We start from the raw sequence: 19708 nt of genomic DNA, 5'->3' as shown, positions 1-19708 counted from the left end.
TGTGTCTGTGTGTGCCACACTAAGCATGGACTACAGAAAGAGGAGAACAGAACTGGACTTGAGAACCAAAATTGTGGATAAATATCAACAATCTCAAGGTTACAAGTCCATCCAGAGATTTAGATTTGCCTTTGTCCACAGTGCGCAACATTATCAAGAAGTTTGCAACCCATGGCACTGTAGCTAATCTTATGGTGGATAAGCAGCCCCAAACAAGTTCCAAAGATATTCAAGCTGTCCTACAGGCTCAGGGAGCATCAGTGTCAGCGCGAACTATTCGTCTACATTTAAATGAAATGAAACGCTATGGCTGGAGACCCAGAGACATAAAAAAGCAAGACTACATTTTGCCAAAATGAACTTGAGTAAGCCAAAATCCTTCTAAGAAAACGTCTTGTGGACAGATGAGACCAAGATAGAGCTTTTTGATAAAGCACATCATTCTACTGTTTGCCGAAAACGGAATGAGGCCTACAAAGAAAAGAACACAGTACCTACAGTGAAATATGGTGGAGGTTCAATGATGTTTTGGGGTTATTTTGCTGTCTCTGGCACTGGGTTCCTTGAATGTGTATACGGCATCATGAAATCTGAGGATTACCAACGGATTTTGGGTCGCACTGTACAGCCCAGTGTCAGAAAGCTGGGTTTGCGTCTGAGATCTTGGTTCTTCCAGTAGGACAATGACCCCAAACATAAATCAAAATGCACCCAGAAATAGATGGCAACAAAGTGCTGGAGAGTTCTGAAGTGGCCAGCAATGAATCCAGATCTAAATTCCATTGAATACCTTTAGAGAGATCTTAAAATTGCTGTTGGGAAAAGGTGCCCTTCCAATAAGAGACCTGGAGCAGTTTGCAAAGGAAGAGTGGTCCAACATTCCGGCTGAGAGATGTGAGAAGCTTATTGATGGTTATAGGAAGTGACTGATTTCAGTTATTTTTTCCAAAGGGTGAGCAACCAAATATTAAGTTAAGGGTGCCAATAATTTTGTCCAGCCCATGTTTGAAGTTTGATGTGACATTATGTCCAATTTTTCCTCTCTTTTTTGGTTTAGTTTGAATACACACAAAGGTAATAAACATGTGTATAGCAAAAAATGTGTTACTGAAATCCTTTTCTGTGAGAAATACGGTACTTCATTCTCTAAAAAATTTCAGGGGTGCAAACATTTATGGCCATGACTGTATATATATATATATATATATATATATATATATATATACACACATACACACACACACATAGTATTTCACATAGGTGAGTCCACCCCTCACATTTTTGTAAATATTTTATTATCTTTTCATGTGATAACACTGAAGAAATTACACTCTTCTTGTCTCCTCAAAAAAGTCAACACACAACCATTAATGTCAACAAAAGTGTGTACAATCCTAAGTAGAAATGTCCAAATTGGGCTCAAAGTGTAAACATTTTGTATGGCCATCATTATTAGCCAACATTGCCTTAAAGGGGTATTCCAGGATTTTTTTTTATTTGACTATGCTACAGGGGCTGTAAAGTTAGTGTAGTTTATAATATAGTGTCTGTACCTGTGTGTGACGGTTTACTCACAATTCTTATGTGATTTTCACCCCAATATTTATTTTTAACAGCATACAAAATGACTGTTGTCTCGGAATTTTTCCCAGCTTGCAATGCGGTTGAGACCTCACTCACTAGTCACCTGATGACAGGGAGCCTGTCTGCTTCAATGGGTGGAGAGAGCAATCTGCAACTAATGCAACAGCTGGAGGCACCCTGATTGAAGACCACAGGTCTGCAGCTTATTTAGTTTCAATGGGTGGGGTAGCTGATGTGTGGGAAGGAGGAAAATGGTTTCATGGGATTTGTAGGCAAACAAGAAAACAGAAAACAGGAAATACAAGTTCACAGAAAGCTAGTCACAGTATTATGGTAATTTCACAGCATAGCCATTTAGCCCAAGACAAGCACAGATCCTTCCTAAGCATGGCCATTACTGTCTGCCAGGTACGTACTAAAGTTACCTTATGCTGGATAACCCCTTTAAGCCTCTTGGGTGTGGAGTTCACCAGAGCTTCACAGGTTCATGCCCTATCACATGGCAGAATAGCTTTCATTTCAGGTGGAATTCTGAAATTCTGCCATGTGAATTGGGCCTCACAGTCAACATTACAAATAGTTGTATGTAACACATGTGCATGATGTAGGGGCCACTGCATGGATACTCACAACCTCATAAATTGGAGTGGGCTCATCACCGATGCTTGCAGTGGCAGAGCCACGTATGTTACACCTAACTATTTATTATGCTGACTTTATATGATGTACTTTTAGCTACTACAATTTCCCTGGAATTAGTGACCAGAAACCTTTGTTACAGGGGAGCTTTGGCATTAGCAATATGCATTATGCAGTACCTGGCTGTGTGATATCATAATCATAAATACTAAACACGCATAGGATGTGAATGTTGCACATACATTTCTTTTATATCTGTTAGCGGCGTACCTTGACCCCATTACATCAGGAGTCCCAGCATAAACTGCATTAGGGATATACTGTTATTGTTTTGATTCTCGTAATTGTAGGTTTTGTCTCCCCTGAGGACGCTGTCGGATTAGGCAAAAGAAATGCGTAGGGAGCGTTAGCTGTAATTCACAATACCATTGGAGTAGATTACCATATTTGTTGCTACAGAGTGGGCTTGTACTTTTTGATCAAAAATGTATACTAACAACCTGTTAGTTTTGATATTATGCTGAGAAGCAATCAGATCATTATGCAAGATTGTAGATGTGCACCATGTCTGTTTTCTACCCGAATTCACACTTTGTTACTACAGTGTTCCTTTTAACCTGCACTTCCTGTCTGTGTAGTAGGAGTACTTGGGTTTTTTGTCGTTGAAAACTAGGGTAGTTTACTGGAGTTACTGCTACTGATACCCCATTTTTTTTACTTTTTGATTTGGTTGAGGGGCACTATCTTCTACTGGTAGTTTTTATCATTGCATTAATAAAATGATCATATTAGGCACTTTAACTGTAAGCAAGACACATGTGTCTTTGTACTCCTCACTTGGTTGCCTCCACACATGCTTGACACCATCTGAACCAAATAAGTTTATCTTAGTCTCATCAGACCACAGGACATTGGTCCAGTAGTCCATGTGCTTAGTCTGCTTGTTTTTAGCAAACTGTTTACAGGTTCTTGTGCTTTATCTTTAGAAGAGGCTTCCCTCTGGGATGACAGACATACAGATCAATTTGATGCAGTGTGCAGCGTATAGTCACTGACAGGCTTACCCCCATTCCTCAAATCTCTGCAGCAATGCTGGCAGCACTCAAACATCTATTTTCCAAAGACAACCTTTGGATAGGACGCTGCACATGTGCACTCAACTTCTTTGGTCGAACATGGCGAGGCCTATTCTGAGTCGAACCTGTCCTGTGAAACCACTGTATGGTCTTGCCCACCACTTACAGTTAGATACTGTATATTTTTTACTCTATTGAATTGTGCAGTATACCATACATGAACTAAACCCCAATGTATACTGCATCAGGTAATAGGTCTATGGCTACATTTGCTGTATATGCCAAGAGCTAACCCAGCCCATACAGTAATGGACACTACTGATGCATTATGAAAGTGGCTTTTCACTGATAGCTCATAATTAATAATTGATCTTCCTTGGAAATGTGAAAAATTTTAAATTCTCAAACAAATAGAAGCCTGTTTTTGAGGGCTTATTTACATTACTTATTTTCCGAGCAGAATTCTGCTCTGGAGTCCTGCTGCAGAAAATTTGGTGCAGTAGCCTCCCCTTGTTTCAAGAGACTCTGCTGTGCCATTTCCACTATGGATGTTTTGCCACAAAATTCCAGTCCCCAGACTGAAAGAATGATCATGTTAATTCTTGGTGGAATCTGTTCTTATTTAAGCACTGTCATTAAAACTATTTTTTGCTATTGCACTCTTTTTGGTTCATAAAAATCTTTCTAATGTACTTTGTTTAAAAAAAAAAATGTGTTTATTTGTGTTTAAAAAGCTGCCACTAGATGTCTCCCTACTTGTCCAGAGCACATTTCCCACCATCTCTTGCACATACTTTGGACTCTTGCTGGCCTGGCAGAAGTCCAAAATCAGGTAATGCAGTCTGGAGTGCTCAGGGGGGTGTGTGTAGCCTTAGCCAATCATAGCTCATCTCACACTGAACTGCTCTGGGCTATGTGTAGCAGAATGAGAGAAGAAGTTCTCCCCTGTATGGCTTCAGATGATGTCATAACCTGCTGGGTAATGCCCCTTCCCAGTCTGTGAATCTGAGTGAGGCTGAGCAGATCAATACAGATCAATATCAAGGTAGAAAACTAACAAATAATAAAAATAAAGGCAGGGGGTGGTCTATCATGATGGGGGCAGTGAACTGGGAGGATTATTATAACATTTTACAAGATAATGACAGGTACTCTTTAAATGCATTGCAATCTAAACATTTCCGAGCAGTCCTCTGCAGGTGGAGATTACATAGTGTGAATGATCCCTAAGGCTTCTATCTTCATGTTTGTATAATAAACACACACAAATACAATAACATACTGAACAGTGTTACAAATGTGTCTTCCATCTAGTTTATGAGGAATTTTAGAGAGTTGACTCCTGTACAATACAGGTTGGGTAGCTATAAGGATTTTCAAAGAGAGACAATATTTTGTTATGGTACATGGGTCAAGACAAACTTTCCTAGATTCTTGATGCGAACCCAACATTTCATATATTTTCTTAGCTGCTGCAGGCATGAACAGTGCTGAATAGAAATCCAACAACATAAGATGGTAACACCTCAAGGAATTAAATATGACAAGCAAGCCTTACACAGGCAGCTAAAAACATATGTGGTGTATAATACTGCATGCATTGAATAGGAAGAATTACAGAGTTCATAATTGCTGTAATCTAAAAGCCCTGCTCGCTATTGATTTTAAATGTGCTTTCTTGCAGTGGACCTGTCTGAAATCAAAGAAATCCGTCAGGGAAAAAACTGCAGGGACTTTGAGCGCGGAAAAGTATCACGCCTGAAGGAGGATTGCTGCTTCACTATTTTCTATGGAAGCCAGTTTGTTCTTAACACTTTAAGTCTGGAAAGTAAGCTATGACACACGACACAATGACGAATCAAAACTCTGTTTATAAGCCCAGGTTCTGTACACTTAGAGCAGGACAGAATATCTGGCTCACTGTGGTTATAATAAGGTCACTATAGGGTTCTGTGGTTAGGATTAGTAGCATCACTGTTGATTTGGGCCATGTGGCTGTAATACGCATGCTATCATGTTAGAATATCTGCAGAATACAACCTATGCTTTACCTGTGAAGTAGCCTGTGTCTCCTGATGGGCTGACATAGGTTGAGCAATATGAATCTTGTCCTTACTATCTGATTTTATTTTGCAGCGGACTCTGTGACGGATGCTGAGAAGTGGAAATGTGGCTTGAATATTTTACTTGACGAAGTGAATTTGGCTTCCACGCCAACCATCATAGAAAGGTGTGTGTAATAGTTTTCTTAAGATGCAGGAGTTTTCGACTCAATGGACAATTTTATTTGGCAAAATTGCTGGGCCCGGTGCATAGCACATCATTGCTTGCTGTACAAGACATCTACATAGTTCCTGTAGTGCCCTAGACTAGGGTGACATGGAAACTATGTACTGAGCAGGAGGCATAAGCTGTATGCCTTTTTGCTCAGTGAACACTTACTAGATTAGGTGCAAAGCGCCCAGTCTAGTCAATGTGAGTAGCAATCCTTACAATATCACATCTTACTTCCAGGTGGCACACTGTACCTTGCCCAGTGAATGTAAACTGAGCAGTAGGCATACAATGTATGCCTGTTGCTCAGTAAATAAAGGAGCAGAAACTCATGCTTTAAAAAGAATCCCAGCTCCTGCACATACTCACCTGAAGTGAATCAGTAAAAATTGGATTTGGATGAATCTAAACTTCTTGTAAAATTCTAAATAATTAAATTTTTCCTGAATTAATACGCTCATCTGTAATTCTCAGATATATAGCCTGTATAGTCCATGCCATAAAGCTGAAATTTGTTGATAAAACTCACCTAAGGGTAGGATCATGACAAGATAAGGCTCAAAGGGTACTCCGGCCCTAATACATCTTATCCCCTATCCAAAGGATAGGGGATAAGATGTATGATCGCGGGGGTACCGCCACTGAGGGCCACCACAATCTGTCATTCCGCACGCACCTTTGTGAGCTTTCCGCAGCGATGGAGGATCCGAGTGTGAAGCATGACAACCACTGGACCGGAGTATCGTAACGTCACAACTCCGCCCCCTTGTGACGCCCCGCCCCTCAATGCAAGTCTATGGGAGGGGGTGTGACGGCTAAAATCACTGCTTTATGAGTCAAGTCAAGTCAGTCCCTGTCATCTGTCAAGTCAGCGTGGTCTGCATTCAATTGTCCAGTCCTACTACAAGTCTTAGCAAGGCCTTAAGGTCTCTGCATCACTGGTCACCTCCTTGGGCCCTGGCTGAACTTTATAGACTTTACTAACTGTCTACCCTCAGTAAAGCTACTATTGTCCGTAACTTGGCATCAGACTATTTATTGCCCCCGTACCTAGCCAAGGATCAAGCGGTATACCTTCGGGTGGTTTTAGGCTAAACCACCCCCTGGCGTCACGAATACAAGTGGTTAATTCCATCTGCCCCTAGGGTAACAACATCTGCCCTCATCATACCCCACTACCACAGATGCCAAAAGTGTGTCCTTTTTGGCACCTGTCTGGCTGATATATATGGAAGCCCTGTCTAATGCTGGTGGATGCAAACATTTGTGGTTCAATCACTAAAGACAAAGGGAGAGACAACATCCTAGTACTAAGATCAGGACTAGATAAGGTGGCTTTTTACATTATGATTATAGAGAGACTTTGGCATTGGGTTGTGGCTCCATAACTGTAAATTAAACAAGAATAAAAAAATATATATATATGTTGACCTTCAAGGCTTTTCTTATTTTCCTAGCTGGCTGAGAAAGCAGATATACTCCGTGGATCAGACCAGAAGAAACAGGTAAGATGAGATTCTTTGTCAATCTAAAAGTATCTGCTACACAGACCCCAATAAAAGTTCAAATTATTAGACTGTTTAAGTATGGTATGTTATCTGTCACCTATCTGTTTGGTCAGCTTGCATGTTCTTGAGTGTTTGGAGGTATCACGTTTGTCAAATCTTTTAAGGGCTGACCTATTTTCGGCCATGGTGGGGGGGGGGGGGGGGGGGGGTTGTAGTGGTATTCCAAGTGTTTTGCTAAAAAAAATATGATAAGTAAAGGTTACCTATCTTTTTGATCTCCCGACATTCCAGTACTGACTATTAAGTGGTCTAAATTAGTAATATTTCAGGGATGGTAGGTAAATAGATTTTTGGATGTATGGCATGTTTTTTTGTAGTAACAATGTGTTGCTGACACTTCTACCTTTCCTGCCCACAGTTCACATGTAAGGCAACAGTGTTTTGTCACCGCATCATGTAGACATACACTTTAAAGACATGCTATTCTTTATCACTTTGCAAGTCATAGTTGTAGTAGACATGTACTCTGCTTATAACTATTACTACTTAAAGGGGTACTCCGGTGGAAAACTTTTTTTTTTTTTTAAGTCAACTGGTGCCAGAAAGTTAAACAGATTTGTAAATTACTTCTATTAAAAAATCTTAATCCTTCCAGTACTTATTAGCTGCTGAATACTACAGAGGAAATTATTTTCTTTTTGGACCACGGAGCTCTCTGCTGAATCACGAGCACAGTGTTCTCTGCTGACAACATATGCTGCTCTGGACAGTTCCTAAAATGGACAGAGATGTCAGCAGAGAGCACTGTGCTCGTGATGTCAGCAGAAAGCATTGTGTTCCAAAAAGAATTTCCTCTGTAGTATTCAGTAGCTAATAAGTGCTGGAAGGATTCATATTTTTTAATAGACGTAATTTACAAATCTGTTTAACTTTCTGGCACCAGTTGATAAAAAAAAAAAAAAAAAAAAGTTTTTCACTGGAGCACCCCTTTAAGCTAAGTCCAGACAATGTTAATTGGTTGATTGGTGGCATCGATAATCTCAGGAGAAGTGGCAGCAACTTTCCGAAATGAATGCTCCTTTTTGCCACCACTTCTTCTCCACCACCAGCTTCTCAATAAATATGGTCTGATAACAGGCAGTACTGCTCTATATTAAAGAAGTTAAAGGCTGCCTTCTTCTGATCGAGTTTGGTGGTAGCCAGTGCTTCTTAATCATGTAAAAACAGGGAGAAGGATGGCTGACAACGGACTCCACATAGGGTAAATCAGTCTATATCTGATATGTGTCAAGTTTGCTAATACTTACATAGCACTGAGTGTACTACATCCAGAGAAGCTGGAAACAGCAGAGGCATAGAGTGTTGTGTATAAAGCAGAGGCAGTTCTTGGTATCTACAGTAATATGGACCTACCCAGTTGTACACAATGGGGGAGATTTATCAAAACCTGTGCAGAGGAAGAGTGGTGCAGTTGCCCATAGCAACCAATCAGATTTCTTCTTTCATTTTCCACAGGCCTCTAAAGAGGCCTGTGAAAAATGAAAGAAGCAATCTGATTGGTTGCTATGGGCAACTGCACCACTCTTCCTCTGCACAGGTTTTGATAAATCTCCCCCAATATCTCAAATGCAGGGAGGTTGGGATCATTGGATTCTAATTTAAGGGTTACCCATTAGCTGTCTACAAACATGTAATATGGCACATCGTTTTTCAAGAGAGGAGACATTAGATCTTGGGATTAGAAAAAGGACTATGCGTCCCATGTGCCATAATGGACACCGCTTTATTTACTAGCTGTCAGAACGTGATCTCACATTTATCTCCACACCTTTCCTGTAATCATGACACGTTGGTCTCCAGCCTCACCAAAACTTCCAGCTTGTCTGACAGCCTATAGCTGCCAGGGTTTGCAGATAGTCACAGTTTTGTAACAGCCCAAGGGCTACAGATTAGAGTCCCCTGGCTAAGCATTGTGTTGACTATTACCCAGACTGGCAGCATATGATGGGAATTGTTCCCATTCTCATGTGATCTGAGCTTTTCTTCCATTGTCCTGTGGGGTCTCCAAACTAGGGAGGTTCATTCAGGAAGTAAAGATTGTAATTTTACTTCAATGTTTGGCCCATGACTGAACTTAACCAGGTTCCTCAGGGAATTCAATTATTTCATTGTTGTATTTTTTCAGGAAATAAACTTCATGCCAAGCTATTCCAATGAGGAGAACACCACTGGTGTTGTTCCCCCCGAAAACAAGCAATGCTCTTTCATTACATTAGAACCTATAGGAAAGGTGACTGATGAGAATTTTGTTTTGCGCTGATAAGGTCTAAACAGATCTGTCCACAGATGGGTTGTGTTTTGGATTACAAGGTGAAGCTATTCATGAAATAAAGGTCTGGGGACATTGGAGGAAAATAAATAAAAAATGTCTAATTGTTAGATAGTTTAAAGGTGCTCATACACCTTTAACTATCTATTCAACTTTCTAAAGCATATGGTAGGATCAGGCATGTTGGATTTTCCCCACCTGACACTTTTGTTCTGGGAAAAATAAGGCTCCACCTTAGCTGTCTGGCAGTGGCTTACTCATTCCCTACCCAAAGAGGAAAATTGAAAGTTTGGCCGTGCCCAACGTTCATTCGTATAGGGAGGTAAACTGTTGGATCAAAAGGTATTGAAAGCATATGTCAGCCCTAAGAATGCACCAGATATATAACTGTGACTCAGACTGTTTCAAAATCTGGCTCATCTTTTTACTATCTAGCCTTAGTTTAGACCATTGTTTTAACTGGCTTACTTTTACATCAGAAATGCACCGTAAAACCAGCAATGTCCCACCTGAATGTAATGTAATGCTGGTGTGAGGTTTAGATAGAGACAAGAGAAGTTGTGCTGTGCTGTACTAGGCTTAGGAAGCCTAATGGAGGGCTGTGGAATTATGTGCTAGAGCAGCAGAGACAAAACAGCAAGCAGAGTTGTGCTGGGCTGTGTGAAGGCATGAGCTTCTCCATGAGATGACAATTTTGTGTACCTAAGAGGACTGCTGTGTGGGCTATGAATTGCCCACGATTCCTACCAAGACATCACTTGCTCAGAAGGCCGCAGGAGCAGTGGTGAGTTTGTAACGGGTAGTTCGCTAGGGGTAGAAGAATAAGTCTACCCTGGGGGAGAAAGGGTGAACAGCAGAGGACCTAGAGAGAGAGTAAAGAGCTCCTAAAACAGGAGTCAAGGGAACTGTAAGTAGCTCTTAATGCAAGATCCATTGTTGTATAGTGTAAGCCCTGGAAACAAGAGCTTCGGTCACAAGGGTTAATAGACCCTGTCAGCCCCTGATGAGTCAGCCTAAAGGGGAGAAAAGGGAGAGCACTTCTTGGTGTGATAAAAGAGAGATACTCAGTATAAAAATGAAATAAGACAGGAGCTCACCAGATTTGGTTGTGTAACATCATACACAACAATGGTAAGCGCATCAGGAGGTAGTGTATCCGCAGCCCTCCGGCTAGGCAAGGTATTCAATCGGTCTGGCTTCAAGAAGAACGCCGGCTCCACGTGGCGCAGGATACAAAAGGAATGGAGATCAGATAAAATCGAGGTAGTTTATTTCCCAAGATGCAACGCGTTTCATTGCGAGAAAGCAGCTTCATCAGGCATGATGCATGATGAAGCTGCTTTCCTGCAGTGAAACGCGTTGCATCTTGGGAAACAAACTTGTGGTGACTGGGGTGTTGCAATGATATTACAGGGTCTGGTGGCATTAACCCTTACTTGTCGAGATGCCAGGGTGAGGTTTGCCGCCAACCGGCCCACAAACGGCAGGGATTATAAACGGAATGTCCACAGCAGATTTTATGAGATAACTGGAAACTTTTACTTGAACTTTTATGCAACAGTCTTTACAATTGTACAGTTTCTCTTGAGGTAACCAGGATTCAGGTTCCTCACAGGCTTTGCTGAGATGGATAGTCTTTAGCTTTAAGCAGGCCACTGTGCTACTAATTATAAGATTTGAGTAGAATAGTAGTTGTTACGCCGAGCGCTCCGGGTCCCCGCTCCTCCCCGGAGCGCTCGCTACACTCTCCTCACTGCAGCGCTCCGGTCAGATCCACTGACCCGGGGCGCTGCGATACCGCCTCCAGCCGGGATGCGATTCGCGATGCGGGTAGCGCCCGCTCGCGATGCGCACCCCGGCTCCCGTACCTGACTCGCTCCCCGTCGGTCCTGTCCCGGCGCGCGCGGCCCCGCTCCTTAGGGCGCGCGCGCGCCGGGTCTTTGCGATTTAAAGGGCCACTGCGCCGCTGATTGGCGCAGTGGTTCCAATTAGTCTGATCACCTGTGCACTTCCCTATATCACCTCACTTCCCCTGCACTTCCTTGCCGGATCTTGTTGCCATCGTGCCAGTGAAAGCGTTTCCTTGTGTGTTCCTAGCCTGTGTTCCAGACCTCCTGCCGTTGCCCCTGACTACGATCCTTGCTGCCTGCCCCGACCTTCTGCTACGTCCGACCTTGCTTCTGTCTACTCCCTTGTACCGCGCCTATCTTCAGCAGCCAGAGAGGTGAGCCGTTGCTAGTGGATACGACCTGGTCACTACCGCCGCAGCAAGACCATCCCGCTTTGCGGCGGGCTCTGGTGAAAACCAGTAGTGACTTAGAACCGGTCCACTAGCACGGTCCTCGCCATCCCTCTCTGGCACAGAGGATCCACCTCCTGCCAGCCGGCATCGTGACAGTAGATCCGGCCATGGATCCTGCTGAAGTTCCTCTGCCAGTTGTCGCTGACCTCACCACGGTGGTCGCCCAGCAGTCACAACAGATAGCGCAACAAGGCCAACAGCTGTCTCAACTGACCGTTATGCTACAGCAGTTACTACCACAGCTTCAGCAATCATCTCCTCCGCCAGCTCCTGCACCTCCTCCGCAGCGAGTGGCCGCTTCTGGTTTACGCCTATCCTTGCCGGATAAATTTGATGGGGACTCTAAGTTTTGCCGTGGCTTTCTTTCCCAATGCTCCCTGCACTTGGAGATGATGTCGGACCAGTTTCCCACTGAAAGGTCTAAGGTGGCTTTCGTAGTCAGCCTTCTGTCTGGAAAAGCCCTGTCTTGGGCCACACCGCTCTGGGACCGCAATGACCCCGTCACTGCCTCTGTACACTCCTTCTTCTCGGAAATCCGAAGTGTCTTTGAGGAACCTGCCCGAGCCTCTTCTGCTGAGACTGCCCTGTTGAACCTGGTCCAGGGTAATTCTTCCGTTGGCGAGTATGCCGTACAATTCCGTACTCTTGCTTCAGAATTATCCTGGAATAATGAGGCCCTCTGCGCGACCTTTAAAAAAGGCCTATCCAGCAACATTAAAGATGTTCTGGCCACACGAGAAATCCCTGCTAATCTACATGAACTCATTCACCTAGCCACTCGCATTGACATGCGTTTTTCCGAAAGGCGTCAGGAGCTCCGCCAGGATATGGACTCTGTTCGCACGAGGCGTTTCTTCTCCTCGGCTCCTCTCTCCTCTGGTCCCCTGCAATCCGTTCCTGTGCCTCCCGCCGTGGAGGCTATGCAGGTCGACCGGTCTCGCCTGACACCTCAAGAGAGGACACGACGCCGCATGGAGAACCTCTGCCTGTACTGTGCTAGTACCGAACACTTCCTGAAGGATTGTCCTATCCGTCCTCCCCGCCTGGAAAGACGTACGCTGACTCCGCACAAAGGTGACACAGTCCTTGATGTCTACTCTGCTTCTCCACGTCTTACTGTGCCTGTGCGGATGTCTGCCTCTGCCTTCTCCTTCTCTACTATGGCCTTCTTGGACTCCGGATCTGCAGGAAATTTTATTTTGGCCTCTCTCGTCAACAGGTTCAACATCCCAGTGACCAGTCTCGCCAGACCCCTCTACATCAATTGTGTAAACAATGAAAGATTGGACTGTACCATACGTTTCCGCACGAAGCCCCTTCTAATGTGCATCGGATCTCACCACGAGAGGATTGAACTTTTGGTCCTCCCCAATTGCACTTCTGAAATTCTCCTTGGACTTCCCTGGCTTCAACTTCATTCCCCAACCCTGGATTGGTCCACTGGGGAGATCAAGAGTTGGGGGCCCTCTTGTTCCAAGGACTGCCTAAAACCGGTTCCCAGTAACCCTTGCCGTGACTCTGTGGTTCCTCCTGTAACCGGTCTCCCTAAGGCCTATATGGACTTTGCGGATGTTTTTTGCAAAAAACAAGCTGAGACTCTACCTCCTCACAGGCCTTATGATTGTCCTATCGACCTCCTCCTGGGCACTACTCCACCCCGGGGCAGAATTTATCCTCTATCCGCCCCAGAGACTCTTGCCATGTCTGAATACGTCCAGGAAAATTTAAAAAAGGGCTTTATCCGTAAATCCTCCTCTCCTGCCGGAGCCGGATTTTTCTTTGTGTCCAAAAAAGATGGCTCCCTACGTCCTTGCATTGACTACCGCGGTCTTAATAAAATCACGGTTAAGAACCGCTACCCCCTACCCCTCATCTCTGAACTCTTTGATCGCCTCCAAGGTGCCCACATCTTTACCAAACTGGACTTAAGAGGTGCTTATAATCTCATCCGCATCAGAGAGGGGGATGAGTGGAAAACGGCATTTAACACCAGAGATGGACACTTTGAGTATCTGGTCATGCCCTTTGGCCTGTGCAACGCCCCTGCCGTCTTCCAAGACTTTGTTAATGAAATTTTTCGTGATCTTTTATACTCCTGTGTTGTTGTATATCTGGACGATATCCTGATTTTTTCTGCCAATCTAGAAGAACACCGCCAGCATGTCCATATGGTTCTTCAGAGACTTCGTGACAATCAACTCTATGCCAAAATAGAGAAATGTCTGTTTGAATGCCAATCTCTTCCTTTCCTAGGATACTTGGTCTCTGGCCAGGGACTACAAATGGATCCAGACAAACTCTCTGCCGTCTTAGATTGGCCACGCCCCTCCGGACTCCGTGCTATTCAACGCTTTTTGGGGTTCGCCAATTATTACAGGCAATTTATTCCACATTTTTCTACCGTTGTGGCTCCTATCGTGGCTTTAACCAAAAAAAATGCCGATCCCAAGTCTTGGCCTCCTCAAGCGGAAGACGCCTTTAAACGGCTCAAGTCTGCCTTTTCTTCGGCTCCCGTGCTCTCCAGACCTGACCCTTCCAAACCCTTCCTATTGGAGGTTGATGCCTCCTCAGTGGGAGCTGGAGCTGTCCTTCTACAAAAAAATTCTTCCGGGCATGCTGTTACTTGTGGTTTTTTTTCTAGGACCTTCTCTCCGGCGGAGAGGAACTACTCCATCGGGGATCGAGAGCTTCTAGCCATTAAATTAGCACTTGAGGAATGGAGGCATCTGCTGGAGGGATCAAGATTTCCAGTTATTATTTACACCGATCACAAGAACCTCTCCTACCTCCAGTCTGCCCAACGGCTGAATCCTCGCCAGGCCAGGTGGTCTCTGTTCTTTGCCCGATTTAATTTTGAAATTCACTTTCGGCCTGCCGATAAGAACATTAGGGCCGATGCTCTCTCTCGTTCCTCGGATGCTTCTGAAGTTGAACTCTCTCCGCAACACATCATTCCTCCTGACTGCCTGATTTCCACTTCTCCAGCCTCCATCAGGCAAACTCCTCCAGGAAAGACCTTTGTTTCTCCACGCCAACGCCTCGGAATCCTCAAATGGGGTCACTCCTCCCATCTCGCAGGTCATGCGGGCATCAAGAAATCTGTGCAACTCATCTCTCGCTTCTATTGGTGGCCGACTCTGGAGACGGATGTTGTGGACTTTGTGCGAGCCTGCACTATCTGTGCCCGGGATAAGACTCCTCGCCAGAAGCCCGCTGGTTTTCTTCATCCTCTGCCTGTCCCCGAACAGCCTTGGTCTCTGATTGGTATGGATTTTATTACTGATTTACCCCCTTCCCGTGGCAACACTGTTATTTGGGTGGTCGTTGATCGATTCTCCAAAATGGCACATTTCATCCCTCTTCCTGGTCTTCCTTCAGCGCCTCAGCTGGCTAAACAATTTTTTGTACACATTTTTCGTCTTCACGGGTTGCCTACGCAGATCGTCTCGGATAGAGGCGTCCAATTCGTGTCTAAATTCTGGAGGGCTCTCTGTAAACAACTCAAGATTAAATTAAATTTTTCTTCTGCATATCATCCTCAATCCAATGGACAAGTAGAAAGAGTTAACCAGGTCTTGGGTGATTATTTACGACATTTTGTTTCCTCCCGCCAGGATGACTGGGCAGATCTTCTTCCATGGGCCGAATTCTCGTATAACTTCAGAGTCTCTGAATCTTCCTCCAAATCCCCATTTTTCGTGGTGTACGGCCGTCACCCTCTTCCCCCCCTCCCTACCCCGTTGCCCTCTGGTCTGCCCGCTGTGGATGAAATTTCTCGTGACCTTTCCATCATATGGAGAGAGACCCAAAATTCTCTCTTACAGGCTTCATCACGCATGAAGAAGTTCGCGGATAAGAAAAGAAGAGCTCCTCCCATTTTTTCCCCTGGAGACAAGGTATGGCTCTCCGCTAAATATGTCCACTTCCGTGTCCCTAGCTACAAGTTGGGACCACGCTATCTTGGTCCTTTCAAAATTTTGTGCCAGATTAATCCTGTCTCTTACAAACTTCTTCTTCCTCCTTCTCTTCGTATTCCTAATGCCTTTCACGTTTCTCTTCTTAAACCACTTATCATCAACCGTTTCTCTCCCAAATCTGTTCCTCCCACTCCTGTTTCCGGCTCCTCGGACATCTTCTCCGTCAAAGAAATTCTGGCATCCAAAAAGGTCAGAGGGAAAACCTTTTTTTTAGTGGATTGGGAGGGTTGTGGTCCAGAAGAGAGATCCTGGGAACCTGAGGACAATATCCTAGACAAAAGTCTGCTCCTCAGGTTCTCAGGCTCTAAGAAGAGGGGGAGACCCAAGGGGGGGGGTACTGTTACGCCGAGCGCTCCGGGTCCCCGCTCCTCCCCGGAGCGCTCGCTACACTCTCCTCACTGCAGCGCTCCGGTCAGATCCACTGACCCGGGGCGCTGCGATACCGCCTCCAGCCGGGATGCGATTCGCGATGCGGGTAGCGCCCGCTCGCGATGCGCACCCCGGCTCCCGTACCTGACTCGCTCCCCGTCGGTCCTGTCCCGGCGCGCGCGGCCCCGCTCCTTAGGGCGCGCGCGCGCCGGGTCTTTGCGATTTAAAGGGCCACTGCGCCGCTGATTGGCGCAGTGGTTCCAATTAGTCTGATCACCTGTGCACTTCCCTATATCACCTCACTTCCCCTGCACTTCCTTGCCAGATCTTGTTGCCATCGTGCCAGTGAAAGCGTTTCCTTGTGTGTTCCTAGCCTGTGTTCCAGACCTCCTGCCGTTGCCCCTGACTACGATCCTTGCTGCCTGCCCCGACCTTCTGCTACGTCCGACCTTGCTTCTGTCTACTCCCTTGTACCGCGCCTATCTTCAGCAGCCAGAGAGGTGAGCCGTTGCTAGTGGATACGACCTGGTCACTACCGCCGCAGCAAGACCATCCCGCTTTGCGGCGGGCTCTGGTGAAAACCAGTAGTGACTTAGAACCGGTCCACTAGCACGGTCCTCGCCATCCCTCTCTGGCACAGAGGATCCACCTCCTGCCAGCCGGCATCGTGACAGTAGTCACACAGGATTTGTAGGTTGAGCTCTATAACTCACGGGTTTAGTGGCTGCTGCTCCTTTAGGCTTTGACCTATGTTGAGATGAATGAAGATATGCTGATTGTGCTTGGCTTAATAGTCTGGAACTAAGAGCAGGAACCAAGAGAGCGAATTTACAGACTACAGCCCCTTATATACTAGGGGGGCTGGAGTAATCCCATTGGTTGCAAAGCCTGTAAGTCCTGAACCCAGAGAACTCTGGGTAGATCACATGACATTATCACATGACCCCGGAAGGTCCTAAATATCTGTACACTATTCAAAAATATATTTATATGAGGCAACCAAGGGGCAAGCCCTGCAAGAGAGCCCTGTGGAATGGAGGGACTCTAGCTGAGGGGACTTTAGACAGGGACAGGACGAGGTCCTGCACCAGGACACCACAAACTACCTCGATTTTATCTGATCTCTATTCCTTTTGTATCCTGCGCCACGTGGAGCCGGCGTTCTCCTTGAAGCCAGACCGATTGAATACCCTGATGAGTCAGTGTCAGAGAGACAAAGTTTAGTACAAACAAAACCAGAACTGCCAGTTTACTGAGTTTGTGACTTTTCGTGAGATCCGTTCTATATTCTGTATCTTAAATGTTACTAAAACTGCAATGCATAAGTTCCTCTTGCAAGTAAAGTCTTTGTAAGTTCTGCGTTTCAATACACTTCATCTGTGCATATCCTCTAGTGAGGCACTAAACACCAGGTCCTTTTGCACACAATCACAAGCCTGTTTGAATTACCCCTAACACCACCCCCACGCCCCTCTTTCAAGCACAATAGTAGAAATAAATCCTGTGATTCATATTATCAATGCCCCTTGGAAATAGTAATGGCTCTTTTTTATTTGTTATGTGCACAGCTTTAGTGGCCTGATGAACATATTGTGAGAATAATAGTAACCTTTCTATTCAAGCTTTAAAATTTGAATGTTAAAGGGTACCTCTCATCAAATAAACATTTGATATATTTTAGATTAATGAATGTTGAATAACTTTCCAATAGCATGTTAATGAAAAATATGCTTCTTTCTATTGTATTTTTCCTGATCAGTCCTGTCAGCAAGCATTTCTTACTCATGCTGGAGTCCTAAACACTCAGAGCTGCCAGCCTGCTTTGTTCACAGCCAAACAGGCTGTGAACAAAGCAGGCTGGCAGCTCTGAGTGTTCTCCTTTGTGAACAAAGCAGACTGGCAGCTCGTAGTGTTTAGGACTCCAGCATGAGTCTGAAATGCTTGCTGCCAGGACTGGTAGGGAGACCCCTAGTGGTCATTTCTTCAAAGTGGAAAATTAAATAGAAAGAAGCATATTTTTTAATAACATGCAATTGGAAAGTTATTCGGCATACATTAATCTATAATATATCAAAAGTTTTTTTGATGAGAGATACCCTTTAAGTATTTGACAATGTTTCTTTTTGCACATTTACTTTCCCTTTAGTCGTTGCCTGTTTTTGTTTGCCTCTGGCAATGGTCTGCTTTGCAAAGTAGGAAATAGGAGTCCATTTATTACATGATAAAAATTTGATTAGAATTCTACTTCTCTAGATTGAAAATTATGGAATGTACATGGTAAGAATATAGAAATACTATTATTTGAATAACTAGGCAGTTGGCACGTAGAATATTGTGCACACTTTTGGGTACCTGAGTATACAAAAGACATTACTGAACTCAGCCAAGTTCAAACTATAGTGATTGAAGTGAGTGTATCTTCTAGATTTTATTTATTTATGTAGGTATGTATGTATGTATGTAATTATTTATTTTTACTGAGAAGGGTCAGATACTGAAACTTTTTTTCTAATCTCTTTTTGTTTTCCCACTTAATTTTTTATTTCTTTATTTTTTATTGCTTAAAGAGTACCTGTCCTGAAGTTGATATATTTTTAATTCAGTTTACCCTCCCCATCATGATAAACCACCCCCTGTTTTTTTTAAATTATTATTTTTTAGTTTTCTACTTTGATAGTGTTCCTTATCTTTTTCTCAGTCTCAATGAGCTCTACAGACTCAGTAGGGGTGTTCCCCAGCAGGCATGACATTATGTGAAGCCCTGCTGGGGAGAACTTTCTCTCTTACTCTGCTATACACAGCAGTTCAGTGTGAGATGGGCTTTGGCTGAGACTGCACACCCCCCTTAGCTCTCAGCACTGTACAGTGTGTCAGCTCTGCCCAACAGCTGCAAAAGGAGCAGAAATGTTCAGCACAATATTCAGTACTATGCACTGAAGGCTGAGGTTCAACCTGCATTTCCTGACTTTTGTCTCTGCCAGGCTGCTGCAGGAGACAATCTGCAAGCAGGGCTGCAGGTAGGACCAGAAGAAGGACCCCTGGGGGCCAATATTTTAGGGGTAAATTTTACACATAAAGTTACAAATTATTATTAGGATAGGTCATTAACATCTGATCTATGGGAGTGACCAGATTATAGGGGGTGCTGCCGGGGGCAAACTTCAATACCTGTTGCAGCCACTATTAAATGTCATAATTAGTAAAGGATCAATGTTTGCAAAATGCAGCAGCCCAGCTAATTGGTTGGGGTGCTGGGAGTCAGATCCCAATTGATCAGATATAAACATCCTTAAAGGGGTACTCCACCCCTAGACATCTTATCCCCTATCCAAAGGATAGGGGATAAGATGTCTGATCGCGGGGGTTCCGTCGCTGGGGACCCCTGCAATATAGCATGCGGCACCCACCTGTTTCTTGTCCAGAAGCGCTGGAGGGTCTGGGTACCAACCACGGGAACGGAAGTCTGTGATGTCACGACTCCGCCTCCGTGTGACATCACGCCCCATCCCCTCAATGCAAGTCTATGGGAGGGGGCGGGACCCCCGCGATCAGACATCTTTTCCCCTATCCTTTGGATAGGGGATAAGATGTCAAGGGGTGGAGTAACCCTTTAAATGGCCCTATACAGCAAACCCAGCACCGCCTGCTAC

General features: G+C 44.7%; 1 protein-coding gene and 1 long non-coding RNA gene across 8 annotated transcripts in view; one reads left to right on the top strand and one right to left on the bottom strand.

Annotated features, from left to right (window-relative positions):
- Positions 1 to 19708, top strand: part of PLCG2 (phospholipase C gamma 2) — a 203758-nt gene that overhangs the window by 68987 nt on the left and 115063 nt on the right. For all 7 annotated transcript variants that reach the window (XM_056525832.1, XM_056525825.1, XM_056525831.1 and 4 more), the window contains exons 3-5: positions 4984 to 5127; positions 5436 to 5529; positions 7031 to 7078. In XM_056525832.1, the coding sequence (XP_056381807.1) occupies positions 4984 to 5127; positions 5436 to 5529; positions 7031 to 7078 (286 nt within the window). The remainder of the gene's footprint in view (positions 1 to 4983; positions 5128 to 5435; positions 5530 to 7030; positions 7079 to 19708) is intronic.
- LOC130276448 (uncharacterized) overlaps positions 1 to 19708 on the bottom strand; it is a 69556-nt gene that overhangs the window by 44086 nt on the left and 5762 nt on the right. The gene's annotated exons all lie outside the window — the stretch shown is intronic.

The sequence above is a fragment of the Hyla sarda genome, chromosome 6 (genome assembly GCF_029499605.1).
Source record: "Hyla sarda isolate aHylSar1 chromosome 6, aHylSar1.hap1, whole genome shotgun sequence".
Taxonomy (NCBI): Eukaryota; Metazoa; Chordata; class Amphibia; order Anura; family Hylidae; genus Hyla; species Hyla sarda.
The sequence above is the reverse complement of the archived record's forward strand: the minus strand, read 5'-3'. Positions and strand labels throughout refer to the sequence as shown.